Source organism: Brachyhypopomus gauderio, chromosome 4, assembly GCF_052324685.1.
Source record: "Brachyhypopomus gauderio isolate BG-103 chromosome 4, BGAUD_0.2, whole genome shotgun sequence".
NCBI classification, from domain to species: Eukaryota; Metazoa; Chordata; class Actinopteri; order Gymnotiformes; family Hypopomidae; genus Brachyhypopomus; species Brachyhypopomus gauderio.
In genome coordinates, this window is record NC_135214.1 from 4,408,182 (window position 1) to 4,432,712 (window position 24,531).

General features: G+C 44.5%; 4 protein-coding genes across 4 annotated transcripts; 1 reads left to right on the top strand and 3 right to left on the bottom strand.

The window, feature by feature from the left end:
* Positions 1–32: 32 nt before the first annotated feature.
* mob4 (MOB family member 4, phocein) lies at positions 33–3,863 on the bottom strand. The gene is made up of 8 exons (XM_077001663.1): positions 3,757–3,863; positions 2,488–2,550; positions 2,205–2,305; positions 2,023–2,065; positions 1,770–1,856; positions 1,499–1,578; positions 745–856; positions 33–545 (listed from the first exon to the last, which is right to left on the bottom strand). The coding sequence occupies exons 1-8, from the start codon at positions 3,814–3,816 to the stop codon at positions 405–407; spliced, it is 687 nt and encodes a 228-aa protein (XP_076857778.1). The 5' UTR covers positions 3,817–3,863; the 3' UTR covers positions 33–404.
* A 6,200-nt stretch (positions 3,864–10,063) lies between these two features.
* On the bottom strand, positions 10,064–12,404 carry hspe1 (heat shock 10 protein 1). Its single transcript, XM_077001664.1, has 4 exons — positions 12,259–12,404; positions 10,551–10,712; positions 10,376–10,465; positions 10,064–10,237 (listed from the first exon to the last, which is right to left on the bottom strand). The coding sequence occupies exons 1-4, from the start codon at positions 12,259–12,261 to the stop codon at positions 10,187–10,189; spliced, it is 306 nt and encodes a 101-aa protein (XP_076857779.1). The 5' UTR covers positions 12,262–12,404; the 3' UTR covers positions 10,064–10,186.
* Positions 12,405–12,704: 300 nt separating this feature from the next.
* Positions 12,705–17,940, top strand: hspd1 (heat shock 60 protein 1). Its single transcript, XM_077001659.1, has 11 exons — positions 12,705–12,944; positions 13,985–14,160; positions 14,251–14,586; positions 14,706–14,801; positions 14,903–14,996; positions 15,240–15,408; positions 15,639–15,738; positions 15,851–16,096; positions 16,189–16,363; positions 16,475–16,653; positions 16,762–17,940. The coding sequence occupies exons 2-11, from the start codon at positions 13,987–13,989 to the stop codon at positions 16,915–16,917; spliced, it is 1,725 nt and encodes a 574-aa protein (XP_076857774.1). The 5' UTR covers positions 12,705–12,944; positions 13,985–13,986; the 3' UTR covers positions 16,918–17,940.
* A 261-nt stretch (positions 17,941–18,201) lies between these two features.
* On the bottom strand, positions 18,202–24,315 carry coq10b (coenzyme Q10B). Its single transcript, XM_077001662.1, has 5 exons — positions 24,165–24,315; positions 21,860–22,012; positions 21,071–21,263; positions 20,871–20,972; positions 18,202–19,963 (listed from the first exon to the last, which is right to left on the bottom strand). Exons 1-5 carry the CDS (start codon positions 24,263–24,265, stop codon positions 19,796–19,798), a joined length of 717 nt encoding a protein of 238 aa, XP_076857777.1. The 5' UTR covers positions 24,266–24,315; the 3' UTR covers positions 18,202–19,795.
* Positions 24,316–24,531: the final 216 nt, after the last annotated feature.

A 24,531-nucleotide genomic window follows, 5' to 3' on the forward strand; every position in this document is an offset into this window, starting at 1 on the left:
TCTCATTTTATGACCAAGCTATAAACATGAGCCAAGTTTTTAAAATCTTTTTTATTAACATCGGACAAGGAAAATATCTTACTTTTAGATCATTAAAAAAAATAAAGTGAGCTGGATAAGACACCTCAACCCACATAATAACTTAACATATGCAAGGGGTGAATATCACCACACTCATCCTGAAAAGAAAACAAAACACCCAAAGGGCTGGCATGACTGTTAAGCAGGAAAGCGAAAGGGCAGCATACACAAACGTGTGTGTGTGTGTGTGCATGTTCCTGCAGACACAGGTGAGCTGTTCAGGCTTCAGACAGTGACGCAGGTGGGATTTGCAGGGCCTGTACTGTGTGTGCACGTTTGTCTGGGTTCTGCTGCAACACTGAGTCGTTTGGGAAGGGAGGGGTTCAGGCTTCACTCTCTCCGCTGGAGGGATTCTGCTCCTCCTCCTCCTCCTCCTCCAGAATGGGCACAATCAGGTTGTCCTTCGACATCAGGTTATACTTCATCACGAAGCGCGTGAAGCGGTGACACAGGAATGTATTGTTCTGTGGGCCACAAGAATGAGCACGAGTGTAAGGACTCCAGTGCATATTAGGAAAGTTTTGAAAGACTTCCACTCGGGATGTAAAAGTAATTTAGTCATGCAGCAAAAATCTCAGTATCGTTCTATCACTTGGCTGCCTGGTTTGAAATCATTTCTTGCTGCCACCTGCTGGTAGATGTAGAGAACTCAATTTTGCTGACCTCATAGGTATCAAATATTTGTCGGTGGTGAAAGAACGCGTGGGAGAAGATCCTGTAGATGCGGCGGCAAACCGAGCCCAGCTTTGCTACAGACGACTCCTTAATGCTGACACTGTACACACACACGATACACCATCACCACAGTGTACAGACACACGATACACCATCACCACAGTGTGAACACAATACACGCACCATCACCACAGTGTAATCACACAATACACGCACCATCAGCACAGTGTGATCACAATACACGCACCATCACCACAGTGTGATCACAATACACGCACCATCACCACAGTGTAATCACACAATACACGCACCATCACCACAGTGTAATCACACAATACACGCACCATCACCACAGTGTAATCACACAATACACGCACCATCACCACAGTGTAATCACACAATACACGCACCATCACCACAGTGTAATCACACAATACACGCACCATCACCACAGTGTAATCACACAATACACGCACCATCAGCACAGTGTAATCACACAATACACGCACCATCAGCACAGTGTGATCACACAATACACGCACCATCACCACAGTGTGATCACACAGGCCGGACAATCGTATTAATTAACATTACCACACATTCTATTCTTACAAAACACTGAGCAAAGTTCAATTTGTTAAAATGAATATATGCCATTAAAACAAAATCTTTAACAGCTTAGCCTGTAATTTCGAAAATGCGTTAATTATGTTTCATAATATGAGTGAGGGGTGTGTCTCACCGGCTAGGGAAATACTTATTGCTGTTGAGAAGACATGCGGCTCCATCCAACGTGTGCCTTGTGTAATCAATGGCAGGACACTGAACAGACAGCAGGAAACACAAACACATCATTACAGGCGGTTAAGATCCTATATCAGCATTCAGCTCTGTGCTGTGAGGATTAAAAGTACTGCACTGATATGGGGTACGGTCAGGAAATTACCCACAAGTTCACTCGTATTACAGAAATGAAAGTGTAAGTGTCTGTAGTGGGCACTTGTTGTAGCCACCTCTTTGGGAGTCTTGTGGGCAGCACAAAGAAAGATCCACTGCTCAGTGGCCGTCATCTGGGTACACGTATCTGGATGGCACTCGCTCTGCAAGCACATGAATACATTGAACAAGACTCAATATACAAGAGCAAAGGCATCTCCCAAAACTGGACTGTCATAAGAGGAGCTACCACATTCATAACAGATCCACAAATGCCTTTTTAAGTTCACAGACATTTTCAGCATCAAAAATCAAATAGGTAAAACTTACCTGAAGTTTAACAGCCAAACCATTGAGCTCCAGGCAAAACTGCCTAATGCATCAATAACAGGGAGAGATTAAACCACTTCTGTTTTAAGTAAGGGGCATGTCATCAACCACATACCACATTAGAACAGGTCTTCTACCATTATTTAGTAGCACTGTTGCAGTTTTTCACAAGTAGACGTTACCTGAGATGCTCATACTTCCACACGCCCTCATCCTGACCTTCAGGTGGCTCCATGATCTTCTCTATGTTGGAACTGTCAGAGCGGATGTTTTGCTGGATATACTGTCAATGTCAGAACCAAGACTGCCATTATCTTTTGGTTACATCACATTGAATGTGCTGGCCCAAAGAGTGAAACTAAACAAAATGCCAGACAGCTTGAATAAAGGCCATTCACCTTAAAATGGTACAATATGCAAGCTTATTCAAAGTAAGTCGTGAAACTACATTTGAACGTCTCCCACCTGTTGCACTGCCAGAGTGCTATCCATCTCCTCAAAAGACTCATCCGGCCAGTTGTAGAAGTCCTGGCAAATATTGATAAAAAAGATATGGTTGTGAACAGAAACTGTCACACCAGAGATGTGCCTGTCTTGCTGTGTGAGACTATGACAGGTCTGTTCTGAGAATCAATAGCCTCAAGGCAGACAGTAGACAAATGTTTTGAAACTTGAGACAACATATGGATATGGCTGGGATGTCTTTTTTTGTTTTTCTGTTTCAGGCTGTTTGGGAATGACTTTATCAAGGATGCAATGTGGATAGAAAGCTTCATTTGGTTGACTACTGTAGTATGGTTTAAGATAACTGCAGCTACATTTTAATGACACGCTAAAATCAGTTCAAATGACAACCTCACCTGAAAAAAATCTGCTTTGTTGTGCCTGACTGAAACTCTAATACAAGTTACAGTGTTAAAGGAATATTGTATACATGTCTTGGTTCCAGTACACTTAAGTGCTTAAGTGGAGGGAAAGGTATGTGGCCTGAACTAGAAGCTATGAGTTTTACCACCTAAATCTAACCAAAAGTTCACCTAACCTAAAGATTTTAATTAAAAGTTAAACGCTATGCAACACAAGAAGGTTGGTAGCACACCGAGCAAACCGATTATCTCGCTTTTGTATAACTCATGTCAGGTAGACAACTGGCTGACGGAGGACAGCCAAAAGAAAACTAAAGAAATGTAGTTTTATTCGGTATCCACAGCTGTAACGGGCCCTTCCCAACCTACACAGAACCTTTTTTTACATAACTAACTACCAGACGTATTTACTCGTCTGTGTGTGTGTGTGTGTGTTTTGAAGTCACTGCGTCCGTTTTTGACAGCGTCGTCCGTTTGTGTAACAGCTGTTATGGTTTACTAGCTAGCAAGTTAGCAAACCTCCGCTAGCTGTCAAGTACTCGCTCCTGTGTTAATAGATAACGTTAACTGAAAAAAGGAAACCGAAGACATTTTACAATAATACGTTTGTATTCGTCTATATAGTTAATTGTAAATGAGCTAATTTAGTTAGCATTACTGAGTTTACCACGTAGCTAAAACTCACAATCCACAATGTTATTTTAGCCAGCTAACTTAGCTAACCTGGATAGGTAGCTTAAGTAGTTAATCGGTAACCGTCGTTTCCTGAGCGTAACATTTCATATCGCGACGGAATTCACACATTATCCCCTAATAGATCGTAAAGTGAAACTGAAAAGCTTAAAAAACCAAATCTGTGCTGGTTTACCTTCGCCTTGGTGCCTGGCCTGTTCCTCCTCACAACGGTTGTGCCCTCCGCCATGACCATCTCGACCGATTTAGCTGATGAGTAGTGTGCGCCCCTAGCGGCCACGTTCGGTACTTGCTTGATGAGTAGTGTGCGCCCCTAGCGGCCACGTTCGGTACTTGCTTGATGAGTAGTGTGCGCCCCTAGCGGCCACTTTCGGTACTTGCTTGATGAGTAGTGTGCGCCCCTAGCGGCCACGTTTGGTACTTGCTTGATGAGTAGTGTGCGCCCCTAGCGGCCACGTTCGGTACTTGCGTCGGTTAAACAACAGGTGTTGTGCCGAATTCCTACTCCCCGGCAGAATCCTACTCCCCTCGCGTGCACGCGCATATAGACGTTTCAGACGATAATCGCGATTTCCGTTGTTTCTATGCACAAATAAGGACTCATTTTTAATAATCTAACACAGGAAACGATGCAGCATTATCTATATCCAAATAAAGACACTGATTCACGGGTGTTAAATATTTTAATAAAATGTAATGTACGAGGTTGGTTGTTACCGTAGCACTCAGGAGGAGCGAATGCCTTTCAAACTAAGAATTACGAGAACAGTAACACACTTGATATACCGAAGTTCACCTCTGACTACGTGACCTCGCCGTTTGACTTTGTTCTACGTCGTTACTGACAACCGTGCATCTTATATATTTTAATGACAACCTGACTTATTTCATTTTTAATAGGGTAAAATATAAAAAAGACGAATATTACCTAAATATATCTTATTATGTAGCTAGGAAAAACCTAGAGTGCTCAGCAGGGGCGGACTGGGGAGAAAAAGTGGCCCGGGAGTTCCTGACAGGTCCTGATATTATATATATATATATATATATAGTGTGTGTGTGTGTGTGTATATACTATATATATATATATATATATATATATATATATATATATATATATATATATATATATATATATATATATATATACATACATGGCAAGTAGTGTATATGACGGCGTTTATTGTCATATGGACAATATTAATTCCAGCAATAATATGATTATGGCTTTTAAATAGTCCACCATAAGACCACCAAACAAGTTGTTTTACGCAAAGTGCATCCTAAAGAACAACCTACAACTCTAACGTGGGTATTTCTTCCTCTTACCTATTTGTGGTGGTTAGTTTTAATCTAAGAATTTCAATTGCTTAAAAAAAACAGTGCACAGTGCTCTGGAACCTTTAAGAGCGCCACTTGCGTCCGTGTTAACCGTGTTAACGTAATTTGTACATGGTGCTTTAGACGTTGCAGAGGCGACAGCAGTACATTTAAAATAACATGTTATCTACAATTTAAACTGCTGTATGTTTTCGTAGTCCGGCCCGGATTTTCTGGGACAAGTTGGTTTTTTTCTGATCTCCGCTGCATAGGCTACTGTCAGCCCGCATCAGCTGGCCCAGTCCGCGGCCGCGGTCCAACTCGTTCATGTGTTTACAGGCTCAGTCCGCGGCCGCGCTGAGCAGGTTTGCCTGACTGGAGCGGGGGAGGTAATAACACCGTTAACAGCAGCGTGACTACGGGCCGGGGCCGCAGTGCGCGGCAGTGGCTCCTCCACGGGCTGGGTTAAACCACCGGCGGCCCACCGGCCCACTAACCCATCGGCCCACCGGGGAAATCCCCGGTAGCAATGTATGCCAGTCCGCCCCTGGTGCTCAGTGAACTAAGTTATAATCACAGTACTCGAACCCACCCCGATTAACAGGGGAGTATAAATTTGGCAATAACAGTACACCTGCCGAAATCCTACTCCCCTCATGATCTCAGGTTTGCAGTGTCTGACTGACATGTCTTTTGTTTTGGTGACTTATCTAGATGTGTAGTCCATACCATAAAAAGCACAAGTCTCTATGTTAAACAGAGGCTGGGTTAGTAAGGGGAGTAGGATTTTGGCAGCTTGATTATAACGCCTGCCGAAATCCTACTCCCCTCATGATCTCAGGTTTGCATTGTCTGACTGACATGTCCTTTGTTTTGGTGACTTATCTAGATGTGTATGTTATACCATGTAAAGCACATGTCTCTATGTTAAACAGGGGCTGGGTTAGGGGAGTAGGATTATGGCAGCTTTTTGGCAAAAGTCAAGTATAAAGTGCTTTAATTCCACCTTAATTCCACAAGTGCTTTAATTCCACCTTGTTTAGGTGTATGAACCCTGCAAACATGACTTTGTCGATCGCGCTGAAGCGCGGCGCGCGCGCGAAGTTACAAAATTCGAGAGGCGCACGGCGCGAGGCCCTCGCGCACGGGCGGAGCCACAGCGATTACGTCATTGTTGCCGCGCGGACCCTCGCGCCGCTCGCGGCGCGTCAAGTATAAACCAGGCTTTAGGCACAACCGAGAAACAATGACGAACTTACGTACAGGGAATGACCGACAAGGGAGAACAACACTAGGGGGTTTTTATACACAGAACTGGACGGTGAAACGAGACTCATGTGTGTGTGCAAACGAGGAGGGCGTGACAGACAGAGGGGGGAACGAATGGGAGCGGGGAGCTAGGCGGGACCAGGGAGGAGGGAGGGGCTGGACGTGACACTTATGGTTGCGATTTAAGACTGGGGTGCATGCCGTCAACAATATTGGTCTTTATCCATGAAAATCGAGAAACACAGACATTTGTCAGAGCTTAAGGCCACATAGTTGCCGAATTTCAGCAGAGTTGTGCACTGCCACTGCCAATTACTCGCTATGCACCTAGCAGCCATATTCAGCTGTTCTATGGCAAACTACCAATTGAGGACGTAAACAGTAAAATACACTTACATGATCTTGCTCCATTCGAAGGAGACAGTCCTCTGGAACACCTCGACCTCGAAGAAATCTCGAGAGTGGAGAATCCACTTTTTCAGCCATCCTCAAGTGAAATGGAAGCGTGCTTGCTTGGCCGTGCATCAAAGTAAAACCATTGATGTTTTCACGTTATAACGTTAAAATATCATGAAATAACGTGATAAATGTTTATCACAAAATAACATGATAATTTCATAATTCGAAATAACGTGATAATTTCATATTATGAAATAACGTGATAGATTCATATCTCGGAATAACATGATAATTTCACGATATAACGTGAAAATATCATATCATGAAATAACGTGCTAGTTTTGTATCACGAAATAACATGAAACCTTTCACGTTATTACATGTTACTGAGTCAAATTATATTTATATGGCTGGCAGCTTTACGTCGCAGTAATATTTGCTTTCTTCTTGGCTCAGTTCTACTTTTGCGTCTGACAGTAGCGCTCGACTCGCACGCTGCGCGCGACACTGTGAGAGCGCGAGCACGTTTTACAAGTAATTTTTTCAGTGTCCTCCCGTAACGATATGTGGTAGTGTAAAGAAACACCCCTCAAAAACAGGGGAAGGAACATTTACCTGACGAATTTAATGTTGCTTTGTGTTCCACGTTTGAAAAGTGCTGGAATTTTGACTAACGTAGCCTACTTTAAAATGCTTGAAATTGTAATGATATTTAGTTTCACAACAAATAGCTGTCTGACTGAACAGTTCGCTTGTATTACGTTTACAAATAATACCGCGCAGCAACACAAACGTAATGTCAGGATATACTGTAGCGACTACCACTCCTCAGGTGAACAAACAAACAAACTGTACTTTTACTTGAGTAAAATTGTTGAATACTCTACCCACCTCTGGTTGGAACAGAAAACTTGTTTTTAAGTGGGTTTACTCGACATAGCTTTATCAAAATCAAGCTAGCATGGACAGTCAACATCCCTCATCTCCGCTATTTTTTTAAATAAAAATTGTTTTACTGACCTGTGAAATGTTATACCCTTTGATCTTGTGATATTGTTGTCATAGTTTTGACAATTTATTGCAAAACATTGAGTCCCTCTTTGGTTTTCCTTACGTGACTGTCTGCTAGATCTAATGTTTATGTCCATCCATGAATGGTCCTCAATGCACGACTCAATGCATAGTAATGGCGCCTGTGCGGCGCATGCTAAGTCACGTGATGTCCAATCCAGTAATATAGATCATTGGTTGAATGTGCTGACAACAAAATCACACAAAAATCATCAATGGAAATCAAATTTATTAACCAATGGAGGCCTGGATTTGGAGCCACACACAAAATTAAAGTGGAAAAACACACTACAGGCTGATCCAACTTTGATGTAATGTCCTTAAAACAAGTCAAAATGAGGCTCAGTATTGTGTGTGGCCTCCACGTGCCTGTATGACCTCCCTACAACACCTGGGCATGTGGCAGATGGTCTCCTGAGGGATCTCCTCCCAGACCTGGACTAAAGCATCCGCCAACTCCTGGACAGTCTGTGGTGCAACGTGACGTTGGTGGATGGAGCGAGGCATGATGTCCCAGATGTGCTCAATTGGATTCAGGTCTGGGGAATGGGCGGGCCAGTCCATAGCTTCAGTGCCTTCATCTTGCAGGAACTGCTGACACACTCTGGCCACATGAGGTCTAGCATTGTCCTGCATTAGGAGGAACCCAGGGGTCTGAGGATCTCATCTCGGTACCTAATGGCAGTCAGGCTACCTCTGGTGAGCACATGGAGGGCTGTGCGGCCCTCCAAAGAAATGCCACCCCACACCATTACTGACCCACTGCCAAACTGGTCATGCTGAAGGATGTTGCAGGCAGCAGATCGCTCTCCACGGCGTCTCCAGACTCTGTCACGTCTGTCACATGTGCTCAGTGTGAACCTGCTTTCATCTGTGAAGAGCACAAGGCGCCAGTGGCGAATTTGCCAATCCTGGTGTTCTCTGGCAAATGCCAAGCGTCCTGCACGGTGTTGGGCTGTGAGCACAACCCCCATCTGTGGACGTCAGGCCCTAATACCATCCTCATGGAGTCGGTTTCTAACCGTTTGTGCAGACACATGCACATTTGTGGCCTGCTGGAGGTCATTTTCATTTTGCAGGGCTCTGGCAGTGCTCCTCCTGTTCCTTCTTGCACAAAGGCGGAGGTAGCGGTCCTGCTGCTGGGTTGTTGTCCTCCTACGGCCTCCTCCACGTCTCCTGGTGTACTGGCCTGTCTCCTGGTAGTGCCTCCAGCCTCTGGACACTACGCTGACAGACACAGCAAACCTTCTTGCCACAGCTCGCATTGATGTGCCATCCTGGATGAGCTGCACTACCTGAGCCACTTGTGTGGGTTGTAGAGTCCGTCTCATGCTACCACGAGTGTGAAAGTACCACCAACATTCAAAAGTGACCAAAACATCAGCCAGAAAGCATAGGTACTGAGAAGTGGTCTGTGGTCCCCACCTGCAGAACCACTCCTTAATAGGGGGGGTCTTGCTAATTGCCTCTCATTTCTACCTGTTGTCTATTCCATTTGCACAACAGCAGGTGAAATTGATTCACAATCAGTGTTGCTTCCTAACTGAACAGGGGTGAGTTTCCCGAAACGTTCTTAGCGCCAAGTACTTCTTAACCTCATACGTTTCATACGAGGTTACGAAGTACTTAGCGCTACGAACATTTTGGGAAACCCACCCCAAGTTGGTTTCACAGAAGTGTGGTTGAAGTGAAGTTATATTGTGTTGTTTAAGTGTTCCCTTTATTTTTTGAGCAGTGTATATTGCTATAGGCGTAGTTAAATATATTGCTATCCTTTTACACCATGTCTTCAGAAATGTTGAGCCACAATAGGTCTGGCCTTCATATTTCCATTCATTTGAATGACAGCATAAAAAACTAAAATGCTGAGGTTTTTGTTTACATAAAAAGATCTCACTATATTTTAATTGGTGCAAGAAGTAATTTGTTTCCTTCTTTTCCAACAGGGAGCAGCGGAGACAGTTCCAGGTTCTAGTGGAGCAGAAGTTCCATGAGTGGCTGCTGGAGACGGGGCAGAGGCAGGAGCTGGATAGCCTGCTGCCCCCAACTATTACCCCATCTTACCCCACGGGCCACAAGCCCTCCGACTCTGACCCTTCCGAACCTCTCCATCACTGACAAGAGCAGGCTGCCAAACAGGCAGTGGGGCGGACACCCACAGTTTGCTGAGCGCACAAACTTGAATGAACACCCATGCTTATCTCACTTAGCCCGGTTCACATCTGCTTCTGCCTTTGCGTATTGCTTCTGGTTCTGCTGTCAGGACCATCTGTAGCAAGGAGTCTGGATTTCTGACCCCGACCACTGAACAGAACCTCACAACATTTTCTTCATAAACAAAACTATAAATTCTACTTTAAACGAGAGAGACAACACCATTGCAAAATCAGATTAATACAGTTAAAATAAATCAAACAAAAGGATCCCCAAGTTTCACTTTATTAATGTAACAAAACATGATCATAATTATTTACAGTTGAATGACAAAACATGCAAGAATCACTCTGCTCCTCTGGGATGAAATGGCTGGTTTGGTTAAACGGGTATTAGTCAACATATTTTCCTAGAATATCTGCATCCCGGAACAGAAAATAGTCCTAAAATTGGAACAAAATTAAAAGCAAGAATTATTAAACTTGCAATAACAGTTAATATATGCCCTTATTTTATGCATTTCAATGAAAAGTCAACTTCGGAAATTAATAAAATATAGATGTCCCAAATTATACAAGTACCTTGTCATCAAGAATCACTTTTGTGCCTCCATATTCTGGTAGTAGAACTTTCTCTCCAACTTTGACACTTACAGGCGTTATTTCTCCACTCTGACAAAGATAAAAGAATGCATTTGTTTTTAAAAGCTTCCTCAAAGAGTCTACAAAAAATGAAATGAGTGGAGATGTTGGTCACCTTGTTGCTGGCCCCTGGTCCCACAGCCACAACTGTGGCCTGCAGCACTTTGCCTTGCGACTTCTCTGGTAGCATGATGCCTCCTTTAGTTACAGTCTCCGCTGCTAGGCGCTCCACCAAGACCCTGTCAAACATTGGAAGAAACTTCCGGAAAGCCTTCGCCTGCAAAGAAGCAAAAAGATAATTAACACGTTGAGAACCGTGTAAGAGCATGAAACAAAACTATTCAAGTGCACCACTAGGGGGAGCCAAAGATATCAAAACGAAAATACAAAGAGAAGGCGTCCATTGAGCTTTTTTGCAACACTCAAATTAATGTGTAAAAAAAGAAAGGGGGAAAAAAACCCCAACATGTGCAAGGAAAAAAATCTAACTACAAGGTAAGAAAAAAAAAAAACTCACGATACACCCGTTATACAACAATAATGCAGAGAAGTGCTCAACTGGAAAGACTTAAAAAATAAATAAATCAGATCACATGCTAGAAAGCAACCTTTGTGATTTTACATCTGATACCAGGTAAACCATATGCTACTAATCGTAGATTAAATCAATACATCTCTAAATGTACGGAGCACAGACTGTCTCAGACAGCTAGAGATTTACAACAGCAGCTCCACGCCTGGAGGCACATGTGTCGTTAGCCTTGACTGAAGGTCATGTGTGAAACAGCAGAACAGAATGGAGGACACTAGTCGAAACTGATGATGGATGGGGGAGGGAGAGAATGAGAAGGTTTTGTAAATGTTTACCACATATCAGTGAAGGACAAAGGACACTGACACAAAGATAACCCCCTAACATTGACCAAGACCACGGGGGAACTAGATGGATGGTCTAGTTCGACAGACGCTATGGACAAAAGCAGTCGTGCCATCAGTTCGTGTGCAATGCTAATTATTAAAGTAAAATATGAACTTTAACATCCATCAGTTTAAAGTACCAAATTTAATCCTCTATCTTTCTTTGGCAGTCAACTATGATGTACAGACTAGTGAGCCGGAGGACTTTTTTTCCTTCATAAATTGACCCGGAAGTGCTACTGCACACACAGGCCACAGAACAACGTGAGACGCCACCGAGGTGTTTAAAACATGTATGGACATACTCAGACGTTTCTGTTGAATACATTCACACTAGGTGACCACGGACAAACAATATAGGCGAGAAGTTGTAACTAATAGTCAAGACAAGCTAGTTAGCATCTGAACTGAAAGGGGTGCACACCGCGAGTATTAAACGCATTAATCAAACACTTTAGATGCAGATTGGTCCAGAACAACCGTGTGTACCTGCGGGACACTGAACTGGACCGGACAGCTGAGAGATGTTCGTGTGCGTGAGCAGGTCTGGGTGTGAGGGATGAGTTCAACATCTAGGCTTAGCCAGCAACCGAACCGAACCAGGCGCGATACCTCGTGTTGTAAAACGTGACAGTGCAGCTGTACAAGAACTAGATCTACATGTGAGAAGTGTGTGTGTGTGTGCGTGTGCGTGTCTGTGTGTCTACATGCCCCAGGTGTGCTGGTGTTACTGGTTATACTGGGATGACCTTGCTGGCTGCCCCAGCTAAACTCCTGCATGGACTAACGGGATGCACGCGGGTTTGCTGTTAATGGCTACATTGTTTTAAAGTATCATCTTTGAGCCTTCTTTATATTTGCCGTGGAAATAAGGTAACTATGGGTTTAAAATAGAGCATACTCACCATGTCTGGAGTGAACGTTTAACGGAGAGGTCCGTACACCTGCGAGAAAGCCCAAAGAAAAGCGAGAGTCACGATATCCACGTGAAGAAACGTCTAGAAGCGCAGCGCGCATGCGCGAACCGACCAGCCTCCCCCCCCCATCCCCCCTTTAACACGCAAAACTGTTCACCGGTATCCAAAAACAAACTGACTTTTAAATGTTGACTGTTTCTATGCGAATAATTTCAAAGTGTGTTGCAAAAATAAAGAGTATATAAATAAACCGTCAGCAACAATGTGAACCCGCCGTGATTGCGACACATCACGTGACCTCGCGTGTTTTCTCTCCAATCGCGTCCGCGAAGATTCTGGAAGTCAACAGCCCCGGAACGAGCATAACACATACACTGATTAATAAAAATGCGATGTATATGCCACCGTCTGTCAATTAACGAGATAAAATCTATTAGTGCTATACCTTGGATCATTATAGACGTCGTTGGGCGCAAACGCTGCGCACGGGACGCTTTAATCACTAAAACACGCGTGGTCGTTCAGGTTTGGGGGCAGGCCGGCGTGTTACCCGGATGAAGAAGCCCATGTGCGTTGCAGTGGGGTTAGTTGAAGTGCAGCTCCACGCTCTCTGCGTTAGATCATCCTCACCCCTCGGACGGATCGCTACTTCATCATCCTAGCACACCTTCACAGTAAGTTGGCCATAACGCCGTTGCTTTTTCATGAGCATACGGCCCACGTTTACTGAAAACGCGACCAACTTTGTGAATTAAATGTAGTGTTTTTATATCTAGTAGGAGTAATGGTGGCGGGGTGATAAGTTGATGTCTAGCACACGGCTGAGGCCAGTCTGATTGCTAGCTAATTAAATCATAGCATTTTGTATGGTCAGATAACCTGCATGGTCAGTAACTAGCGATTAAATTGCATCTCCATTATTTTTGTTTTAGTTAGTTAGCTAATCTAAGCAGATTGCATAGTGATGTAAATGACCAGACTGTAAAGTCCGAAATCCTGATGTTAAATGTTACCAGCTAGAAGGAAGTATATGTAGGTATTCATGTAACACTGGCTAACTTTGTAGTCGGATTGTTGTGTGATGTACGGTGTTGGTGTTTAAACGGGCTTCACTGTCTGATCAGACTAACGAGACTCCTGAATGTACAGCAGCTCCGCAGGTCCTATAAGACCGTCCAGTGTCCGCTAGCCAGCAGAAACAAGTGAACAAACATGCAAAAATTGGCATTTTCAACTACTGCTACTGGGTATTTGACAAAAGTATAAATTTTAAACAAATCACGCCTGTTAAGAACGTGGGCTTCTTGGGTAGCATTTCCAGGTGTTGCCATGATGACGCCTGGAGAGTTTGACCTTGTGACGCGTGACCTGAACACACGTGTGCAGGGGGCGGGGCTATGATTTTTTTTATTTTAATTTTTTAAGTTCTCATTTCACCTAATAAACGACAGTGTTCGTATCTCTTGTTAATGCAGTTTTGCATTATTATTACCAGATACAATATATCTAGTAGGTTCTAAAGTAATTATTGTAATGTCCACTAGGGGCGCACTAACATTGTCTCCTGATGTGTTCACGTGGTTGACCTCACTAGTGACGAAAGCCATATAGACTTTAAGGAAATGCTTATTTTTAATCTCAGAAGATTTTGACTTTCAGCTGGATAATTGTAAAGCACCATTGGACACGACTCCCCGGTTTCTTCCCTTCCCAGAGATGCTGCGTTTGCCCAGTGTGATGAGACAGATGAGGCCAGTGTGCAGGGCGCTGGCCCCTCACCTCACCCGCGCCTATGCCAAGGACGTGAAGTTCGGGGCGGACGCTCGAGCCCTTATGCTCCAAGGCGTGGACCTGCTGGCAGATGCAGTGGCTGTCACCATGGGACCAAAGGTTGGCGGTTTAACCTGGGCTGTATTACTATTGCAACTTATGATGCAAATGGGAAGATATTAAGATGTAATGTCCGTCCTTGCCTACCAGGGTCGCACGGTCATCATCGAACAAAGCTGGGGCAGCCCCAAGGTCACGAAAGATGGCGTGACTGTGGCCAAGAGCATCGATCTGAAGGACAAATACAAGAACATCGGTGCCAAGTTGGTGCAGGACGTGGCCAACAACACGAACGAGGAGGCGGGAGACGGCACCACCACGGCCACGGTGCTGGCACGCGCCATCGCCAAGGAGGGCTTCGACACCATCAGCAAAGGCGCCAACCCTGTGGAGATTCGTCGAGGAGTCATGTTCGCCGTGGAAACCGTCATCAATGAGCTCAAGAAGCTGTCCAAGCCGGTCACTACACCCGAGGAGATTGCTCAGGTAAGAAGCGTAGCATTTAGTGTTTTTAAAAAGGGTTAACAGGATAGTTGGCCTAACAGAATAGCTCGGTTAATCTGTTAGTCGTTTGGCTTGAACAACATTCTCCCGACTCTGTGCAGGTGGCCACGATTTCTGCTAACGGAGACACGGAGATTGGCACCATCATTTCTGACGCTATGAAGAAAGTGGGGCGCAAAGGAGTCATCACCGTGAAGGTGTGTGGGTTTAGTCTTGCTTAAGTAATACTGCTAGTGTGTTGAAGACGCTTCCATTGTACTATTTAAAATATACTTTCTGACTAAACTGTGTTCTATAGGATGGCAAAACTCTACAGGATGAGCTGGAGATTATTGAAGGGTTGAAGTTTGACCGTGGCTACATCTCGCCCTATTTCATCAACACAGCCAAAGGTCAGCACGTGTGACTTGCCTCTAGTAGTAATAACAATGCTAGTGTTAGCGGGTTTTGTTTATATTGCACCTTTTCTCAGTTCATGGTCGCATTTCTGAAACGGTGATGCGTGCGCACACAGCTGAAATGTGTAAGGGTACTGGAAGATGCACATGATTCGGTACAGCACAGAAAGGCGTAACACTTGGGACGTTCATAATTCTCCGGTCACTCCTCATCCGCCTGCTGCTCTGTCCCTGTAGGTCAAAAGTGTGAGTTCCAGGATGCCTATTTGTTGCTGAGTGAGAAGAAGATCTCCAGTGTTCAGAGCATTGTGCCAGCCCTGGAGCTGGCCAACCAGCACCGCAAGCCCCTGGTCATCGTGGCTGAAGATGTGGATGGAGAGGCCCTCAGCACTCTGGTCCTCAACAGGTTTGTCCTTGTGCTTCTTTTGGCTAGCTGGTTTCCAATGATTAAAGCTACACTGGTCTTTAGACCTGGTCTAAATGCAGCTCTTTGTGACTAGCAAGTAGTTTCATGCTATTTCTAGACCAGTTCCCTCAAAATGGTATGTTTAATTAAATGCGGGGTATGCACAGAGCACTATTGTTGGAAGTTGTTGGTGAAGGGTCGGTGTTGTAACTCGTATTTACCTCCCACAGATTAAAGGTTGGACTCCAGGTTGTAGCCGTGAAGGCCCCGGGCTTTGGAGACAATAGGAAAAACCAACTGCACGATATGGCAATCGCCACTGGGGGCACTGTACGTATTTTAGGCCAAATGCGTCTGCCTGATGTGCAGTTGCATTTAAGCTGTGTGTTAAATATGCTGTTTGACTGAAGCGCCCATGCCAACCGACTCTGATTTCCTTCAGGTTTTTGGTGACGAGGCTGTGGGCATTGCCGTCGAAGACATCCAAGCACATGACTTCGGATGCGTGGGTGAGGTCGTCGTCACCAAGGACGACACGATGATCCTGAAGGGTCGCGGTGACGCGGCCGCCATCGAGAAACGCGTGGCCGAGATCAGCGAGCAGCTGGAGAACACCACCAGCGACTACGAGAAGGAGAAGCTGAACGAGCGCCTGGCCAAGCTCTCCGACGGCGTGGCCGTCCTGAAGGCAAGCGGCGTGGGGTCAGATGGAGCTGGTCGACCTGCCAAAGCCGCTGGAGGATCTGCCATAACCGTGGCTCTCGTCTTCTGCGTTTTTAGGTGGGCGGGACGAGCGACGTGGAGGTGAACGAGAAGAAGGACCGCGTGACGGACGCGCTGAATGCCACGCGGGCCGCCGTGGAGGAGGGCATCGTTCCCGGGGGCGGCTGTGCTCTGCTGCGCTGTATACCCGCCCTGGACGCCATCAACCCCGCCAACGCTGACCAGAAGATCGGTGAGGATGTGTCTCTGTCTTCAGAGCAGAGTTCTCCCCCGAAGGCTTCTGAAGTTGATTGATCTACTATGAAGGAATTTAGCACTTAACGTTGAATCCCCACACCCACAGGTATCGACATCATCCGCAGGGCCCTGCGCATCCCGGCCATGACTATCGCCAAGAACGCCGGCGTGGAGGGCTCTCTGGTGGTGGAGAAGATCTTGCAAGGCGGTGCCGACATCGGCTACGATGCCCTCAATGGAGAGTACGTCAACATGGTGGAGAAGGGCATCATCGACCCCACCAAGGTACGTCACGGACTGAAGCGTATAAACCATTTTAAAGTATTTTTGCTTGGCTTCAAGGCCTTTTTTTCCTTTAACCTGCCTAAATCGCCTCACTGGCTCCCCCTGCAGGTGGTGAGGACGGCGCTGCTGGACGCCGCTGGTGTGGCATCCCTGTTGTCGACTGCAGAGGCTGTGGTCACTGAGCTGCCCAAGGAGGAGAAGGAAATGCCGGGCGGCATGGGTGGCATGGGAGGAATGGGTGGAATGGGGGGCATGGGATTCTAAACCCGACTGCCAGTCATGCCCTATAGACTGATTTGGTTGGGCGGCTGGGGGATGGGGGCGTGTCAATTGACCCCCTTCCCTGCCAGCCTCCTGACCTGACTCTGCCCATTGGTAACGCGCAAAAACGAAACGGATGACAACCTCCCCCACCATCCCACGTTCCTTCTAGAAACCGAGTCCATTCTCGCCCCCTCCGGTCGGGCCGTGCCGTTCTGCAGACAAAGCTGTGTGTGACCGGGTTCTGGCTGTCTGGTAGATCCACTCTCGACATGCTCAGTTTGGTCAGTGGTCACTATGGAAATCTGAACACACCCGAAGCACTGAAAATATTTTCAATTCATGATGTTGATGCAGAAGTGATTGCGAGTCGTGTTGACACTCTGGTTCAAGCCCGCCTTATGAAGGGGAAGCACGGAGCTGAGGAACAGACGTCGGCTAATTCCTTACTTTTCTTTTTATGATTGTTTTTGTCCATTCTGTAGGATTTGTTTTCTTTTTATACGTATGTCTTGTGAAAAATCTACTGTTCAATCCTCAGTTGAGGGAATTAAAACGTCTCGCTGAAGAATGAACGTGCCGGAGTGTGTCTTTTGCTTCTGGGGTCTGGATGTTAAAAATGTAAGTCGTTCTCAAACAAGAACTGCTGACTCAATAAAGCCAGAGAATGCCAGCCTGTTGGTGAACGCACCTTGTATTGAAGCATCAGCATTTGCATAAGTTCCCAGTCACGTGTTTTGAAGCAAATGGGTAATGTAATATCTGTTTAGTTGTGACTGGAACGTGGTAGTGTATTAGAAATGGATGGTTGGGGGTTGAACGTGAAGCAGCAGGTTGACAGGATGAGTGCATGCCAGAGGCCCCCATGAGTGAAACTTCACTCTTCTAACCACAGTTTAACTATTGAAATTGGCTCTCTTCCATTAACGTTAGCCTGCAGATGCAACCTTGTAATTGCCCATCATGTTTTGTATGATAGTGATAAATGATTACATCATTTTTATTTAATAAAAATACATGTTCTTACGGGCAAGTGTGTGTCTCGTGCGTTGTGCTGAGATTTTTAGTCTTTTGGTTTATACCAATTCCCCATGAGGGGATTATCTCTGTGTAAACTAAACAATGGCCAGGTCAAAGTTTACCCTAAATAATCAGCCCACTGTTTGCATTCACAGCAGCTTCTCCTGAAATTGTGGGATAAAATGAGCAAGAGTGTGAATAACTCACGAACAGCCAAATGTAGATATATTCAGTTGGAAGTGTCCAAACAAAATCCCATTCCTGAAATACATCACATTGAGTGTCATTCTTTCCACTCCCAAATAATATTTTGTTTATTATCTGAGAGGTTTAACCCTGTAGCACAAAATGCCAACATAGCACAAACCAACATCCAGGTTGAAGCTGTTCTACAGCCTTGTGTTTATAACCATCATGACAGGCAGTACTAAGTGTCTAAATATACTTTTTGTCTGGCAAAGAAGGAATAAATCACATTTAACAAAGGCTCTATTCAAAGAATATTTAACCAATATTAAAGGTATTGCAATTAATTACATAACGAAAAAGTGAACTTAATTTATTGGCACACACCTGTTGTGGGTGTTGTGGGTGACTAGGCTGAAGACTATGAACCATCTACTGCAAACTTGTTTGAACTTGTTGACAACAGTCTGAACAAACTACACCATACAGGTTGATTTTAAATAAAAAAATTTATAAACCATGCAGGCAGGATACATACACACCACAACACTCATCAACACCTTAAATCAACAGTAAAATACCCCCCCTCCCCCCACAAGAAACGACAACCAAAAAAATATTGTACACTGTATTCTATTCTGTGGTCTTACATCAGTTATGTACATGTGGTTTTCCCGTAACCAAAATAAATATTTTGTACTTTGTCAATGCATACATGTTTTAAGATAATGATAAATAAAATGCAATAAAAGGCAGTCAGGGCACCGGGTGCGAACTGGAATCTTTCAGGTGTATGGTGGCAGATACCGCACTACTACAGCAGTCGCTAGGGAGCTGTGAAGGAGAGTGTGGCCTTCTGTCCTCCCTGCGTTTGGGCCCTTTCAGAAGCAGTGGATATCCTAAACATGCACTGTACTATTTGCTTTAAAATCAATCTTTACAAATATATTGCACACTTTACAAAGGAAAAAAAAACAAACATTAGTCCCTTGACACGGACAACTTTGTTTTTCAGTCTCTGCCTCTCACAGCACTTGAGACAGATAGCACTACACTGATGCAGAAGGCTACAACCTTTCTGCTGGTCAGTCTTGCATGCAGCTTTGACCGAATGTGTGCAATTGCTTGCGGCATCAGTCATCTTATAAATACACTGTACGATGCACCAAATTGAAGTCTCCTTTTTCCTCTCGATACAACACCTACAAGCTATTCAATAAATACGGGTGGTGTCTACAGATCACACACACCATCCTTACTGCACCATCCAGTCCTGCTCTGCTCAAACTATTTAACTGCGATCATTTCAAAGCCATGATAATTTAATAGTCTACTTGGATTCTTCAGAACCACGGCTCATTCCTTCTGAAATCTGACGCGTTTAGCTCAAGTGTTACTCCAACAGTATGTTACTCACAGGAGGAATGAGGCAGAGAACAGGGCTCGCCAAATACGGCCAAGCACCAAAACTAGATCCAGCCACAAATCATTACAAGCGAGAAAAAAAAAATAGGAAGAAATAAAATAATTAAAATCAAAATATTTCATTTGGACCAGGCACTGTAGATGCTGAGGCACGTGAAGTTGTCTTTATAAGGCTCAACCCAACCCCCTGAAAACAGAACCCTTCCCAGAATGCCCTCCCGTCTTGGTGACCCCAGGGTGCACAGAAAGGCTACGTTTGGTGGACCTCGTGGAACATCAGCTCACGCGGGATCTCCGTCTCGGGACCGTACAACTTGCCGGCACGTCGCTCGAACGCAGACACCATCTGCTTAACAACTTCATCGAAAAACACAGTGGCCAGCTGAGAATGCAGCAGGGAACGGAACTCAAATGAAATCTGTAACAGACAGAAAGAGAGCACAACCATGGTCTTCAGTCATAGATTTCAGTTCATTTGGGCCTCAGTTACTTCATGCATTTTTCTTTAGATTTCTTTACCTGATTAAAATCTTTAAAAAAGGTGGCATCATTTAAATGGTAAACTTTGCCAATGCATGTAAATTTGTGGAATTACCACTGCAATGTCTAGGTTGTACCAATGTTCTAACAGTCCCCAACAGTGCCTAGCCTGGACCCTTACACAGTACACTTGACTTCTAGCATAATGAATAATGAATCTTAAGATACATAACCATTCGTGTATACTGTAAGCAAAAATAAATGATTAGTCTTTGTAATCATCAACTAGAACAGTTCTGCACAACAGAACTTTAGAATTACACTTCAGTTAATGCTTTATAACTCTTTTGTGGCCATAGAGATTCTTGTGAGACCCTATACCAAAATTCACAAGGGCCCTCTTGGGGAACTCAGGTCACCAATTTGTGCAGTGATACAACACACACACTACTAGGGGGCTGTGGTGCACACACCTGCCCAGAGTGGTGGGCAGCCCTAGCCCAGGGAGCAGTTGGGGTTTGGTGCCTTGCTGGGCACCTCAATGAGGCATGAGGCCAGGGCTGGGAATCGAACCCAGGACCCTCCAGTCACAAGACCGGTTCCCTAACCACCAGACCATGCTTGCTAGTGGCTAAGTGCTAGGGTCAAATCTACCAGATTGTGTCACATTTGACAGCATGATTAGCTACAGATGTCCCAAATAACTTGGTTCAACAGCATAGTCATATCCCAGAACCAGAAGCCAAAGCTTTTTAGATGTTTTTTTTTAAAGATCCAATAGTAGGAGCAAAGCTTCACTTTGGCCCGACACACAATAAGCACAAAAATATGAAAATTCAACTAACAGCAAAGTCCAGAGTACATGTACGAGGATATCCAGGGAGGCCCGGACTGAAACGCCACACCGTCTCCAGGTGGTTGAAGAGTTTACCGTCTGAGCAAGATGCCTAGGGGAGGGAAAAATTCAAGTGTTCAGCTTGGTGAGCATGCCTCACTCTTAAAGGTACAGAGCACTTCAGATATTAGAGAAACAGAGTAGGCCTACCTTGACCATATGGGGGCGAACTGTTGTAACAAGGGATGTGTAGTTTTCGACCACAGGAGAAAAGCCCACAGTCAGTTTGGCCTTACAGAAACCAGAGCGCCTGAACACCACATCTGACTTTTTGCACCAGGGCACAAAATGAAGATAGTCTTCTACTTTGGCCACAACTTCATACATTTCCTGCATGGAATACCTGGAGGGGGGTGGGGGGGGGGGGGGGTGGAGTGGTGAAGGGGAGGGAAAAGCATGAGAGGGGCAGCATGTATGGGACAATCATATGGCAAACACTACAAATATTACAAGTCAAGTGATGCATCACGTGCTGCATGTATTTACAAAAAAGGAAACAAAATATTGCACGAGTGAATGTTTGAGGATCTCGTAAAAATCCCATAACATCATCTTCCTCGCCAATTTGTCAATTAGCCGGAAATGCCCAAATTTCACAGTCCAAGATCGCAGTAGTTTGCATTAATATTAGTGTAAAAAAAAAAGTGAAACGCGACATGTATGTAACTAGTCTGACTGCATAATACCCAGTCCAGTTTGTACTGGCTTTGTATTTCCATTGTCAACACTTTGTATGAGAACAGGAGCAATTTCATCCAAACATAATGTGTAATCTCATCCTGGATAACAGCCGAAACCTCGATGACCCTCTCTAGCATTTCCAGTCTGACCGCACTCCCGGTGTGTGTTGTGATGGGACACGAGGGCAGAGGCTAATTAAATATTTGAATAAAAATAGAAATGTCTCATGCAACAGCCACCGCAAGTGTTGTGTCGTACCCGATGACACGTCTCTCAGAGTACTCTTTCCTCTTGTTGAAAGAGTCTGCGAGGTTGAAGAAGTTCCTGGCCTGTGAGGCTGCGGCCCGGCGAGGTAAGGCTGCTACCAGCGGTGGTACCCTGGTCATCAGAATCCCACATGACGACAAGTACCTGTTTGCAATAAACACAGACTGGTCAGTGATCCCAAAGCCACAGAGTGGATCGCACGCAAGAAAAATGTCAAGCAAAAATTATGGAACAGCACAAAAGGGTACACGTTACACATGCAAATGAAGAAACACATCAACACAGAGGTTCACGGAAGATTTTAGCATTCTAAAGCGCCACAACGGAGTTCAACATGGGCACCCTGTGAAGTCTGAGGTACGAGTAATTTCCATCCAATAGAAATAACCTTAGAGCCAAACATTTTCTTTAGAAGTGCCCCAATAACATTTCTCAGTGGATACCCTAATGCATGAAGTCTCAAGCTGTTAATCCATGACTAAATTCATTCGTAACTCACACGTACATCCAAGGCCAGCAGCACAGGAAAAGTCAGCAGTAGATGATTACCGGTCACTGACCCTACAATGCTTGACCTTACATATGAATGAATTAGGCCTTTTTGTAACAAATTCTTATCAAAGAACTTGAAGAACCTTGCAAAGTTTAATACAAGTCATACACTGATTCAGAGATGAACTGTTAATAGTACTGGTAGTCTCTACTAGTAAATATTTTTAAACGAAAGATTATATTTTTAGTATTTTGAACTGCAAAGTCAACAACTTATTTTAGCACTATTTTAGCACTTTAATGAAGCTTGATGTATACAAATAGCATATCAAAGAACACTGCCATATGCTTTTACTGAAGGAACAAGAAATAGGATAAACCTCAGTACAAAAAAGAGATGATAAATTTAGCATAGCATCTGGAATGTGACCATGTGACAGTTCAAAGGTAATAGTACAGATAATCTCAATTTATCAGTTAATAACTGATGTTTGATAACGCTACTGAATTTCATTGGTATAGAAAAAACAGAAAACATTTCATGTGTGCTATTTTACATAATGACTAAAGTCATTTCTGACACAAGCATGTCAAAGATTCAAAGTACCTGGAGTGTAACACTACTCCAGTTTGAATGAGAGATCCGTGTAAGGATTTCACCCTTACATCAGACAGGAGCAATGGGTATTGTATACTGTAATACAAATTTAAACAAGACTTTGCTCCAAGTCAAATTTCAGAGCAGCAATGCCAGTCTGGAGTTCGCAGGGTGACCGTGTCTGCCAACTATGATGAAGCGGTCACTACTATGGATTTTGACAAGCAGCCAAGTGTACCTCAGTGCTGCAGGGTGCCATAGTTTTCCATTGGTACAAAGCGTCCCAGCCAGAAGATGGAAGGATAGTTAAAACAAATTGCCTCCAATACACTCGCTTCTCTGATATCACCACAGATTGCGTCGCTGATCCCCATGACGTCACTGATTCAGGTTTCAACGAGAGCTTTGAAATATCTTTACTTGATATGCAAACAGCTTGTAATCTATCTGTAAGGGTGAAGAACAGCTGTTTGACTTAATCAAGCTCCACTTCTTAAGTTAGACTTTAGATAGATAAGAGGAGTTCAAATCTTTAAAAGTTAAAGCAATGCAAACAGTAGACCAAATCAGCTTGTTGGACGCAAAAGTACAAAAGCAACAATCAGTATAGCCCAGATCTCTATGGACTTAGAGAGATATCCCTAGTCATGTTAGCCCAAGGGGGGAATGCACTTGCATGGCAGGACAGCTCTCCATCCAGTCACACTGCTCAAAATCACGCTTGCCAAAAACTTACCAGGGACAAAATTACTTCAACAAAAAGGTTTATTTGGCAGACTAAGAATAAACCACATGTCCTTAAATAAATAAAAGTTGCTACTTTAGGTAGATATGTTAACATTACAAGTATGTTGATAACCAACACACACTAAGTGACCAGCTAGCTGGTTAAAATCAAGAGTGTACAGTTGGTTTTACTAGAGAGATGCCGAAGATCACCCAGATAACAGCTGCTCACCACTACTAAGTATACTATTAAGTATAAAACGACGACTAAACAGAAATTATACCGTGGTTATTATCGATATGTCGACGTTGAGTGCCATGAGAATCTACATCAGAGAGAGCTAACTGTACGTTAGCATCAAAGTTACTTAGTTAAACAAGCTAGCTTGAGGCTATTTTATACAACCGCCTAGTTGAGTTTAAACGGCACTGCAAAAAAGTGTGGAAGTGTGTAGTTTGTGGACGATAAGCGTCCGTTACCTCACGCCACTCCTTCTCGACGTTTCGCGAGTAGCCGTGGACGGCAGCTGTTTGATACATTCAACGACGGCCCTCCGCAAACACCGGGAACCTCTCGCCATTTTCACTTCGTCTATTTTTCACCTTCTCCTCGCTCAACTACGTTTCCGACACTAAAGCCCGCCCCCTCCCTCGGACGCGCCCTACCGTCTCGATAGCGCTATTCGCCAAACGCCGTTTTGTGTTTTGCGCCCATTGGTTGAGGCGTGCGTCCGTCATTCTCCCGTGTTGACGTAAGTAATGTATTCCGTGGAATGGTTGCGTGCGCAGAAATGTCACGGGACGCGGGATTGAGTTGCCCAGACTGAGCGACCCGAAGTGCATATCT

Excerpts from the sequence above, each read along its gene's own strand:
- mob4 (XM_077001663.1), bottom strand. The coding sequence starts at position 3,816 with ATGGTCATGGCGGAGGGCACAACCGTTGTGAGGAGGAACAGGCCAGGC. Across the intron at positions 2,306-2,487 it reads GCACTCTGGCAGTGCAACAG|TATATCCAGCAAAACATCCG; the intron begins GTGGGAGACGTT and ends TGACATTGACAG. Across the intron at positions 1,857-2,022 it reads GTTTGGCTGTTAAACTTCAG|AGCGAGTGCCATCCAGATAC; the intron begins GTAAGTTTTACC and ends ATGTGCTTGCAG.
- hspe1 (XM_077001664.1), bottom strand. Across the intron at positions 10,466-10,550 it reads GACCAGGGGCCAGCAACAAG|AGTGGAGAAATAACGCCTGT; the intron begins GTGACCAACATC and ends TATCTTTGTCAG. Across the intron at positions 10,238-10,375 it reads AAGTGATTCTTGATGACAAG|GACTATTTTCTGTTCCGGGA; the intron begins GTACTTGTATAA and ends TTCCAATTTTAG.
- hspd1 (XM_077001659.1), top strand. The coding sequence starts at position 13,987 with ATGCTGCGTTTGCCCAGTGTGATGAGACAGATGAGGCCAGTGTGCAGG. Across the intron at positions 14,997-15,239 it reads TTTCATCAACACAGCCAAAG|GTCAAAAGTGTGAGTTCCAG; the intron begins GTCAGCACGTGT and ends CTGTCCCTGTAG. Across the intron at positions 15,739-15,850 it reads CAATCGCCACTGGGGGCACT|GTTTTTGGTGACGAGGCTGT; the intron begins GTACGTATTTTA and ends GATTTCCTTCAG.
- coq10b (XM_077001662.1), bottom strand. The coding sequence starts at position 24,265 with ATGGCGAGAGGTTCCCGGTGTTTGCGGAGGGCCGTCGTTGAATGTATC. Across the intron at positions 21,264-21,859 it reads TCTGAGAGACGTGTCATCGG|GTATTCCATGCAGGAAATGT; the intron begins GTACGACACAAC and ends ACCCCCCTCCAG. Across the intron at positions 20,973-21,070 it reads TTCGCCCCCATATGGTCAAG|GCATCTTGCTCAGACGGTAA; the intron begins GTAGGCCTACTC and ends TCCCTCCCCTAG.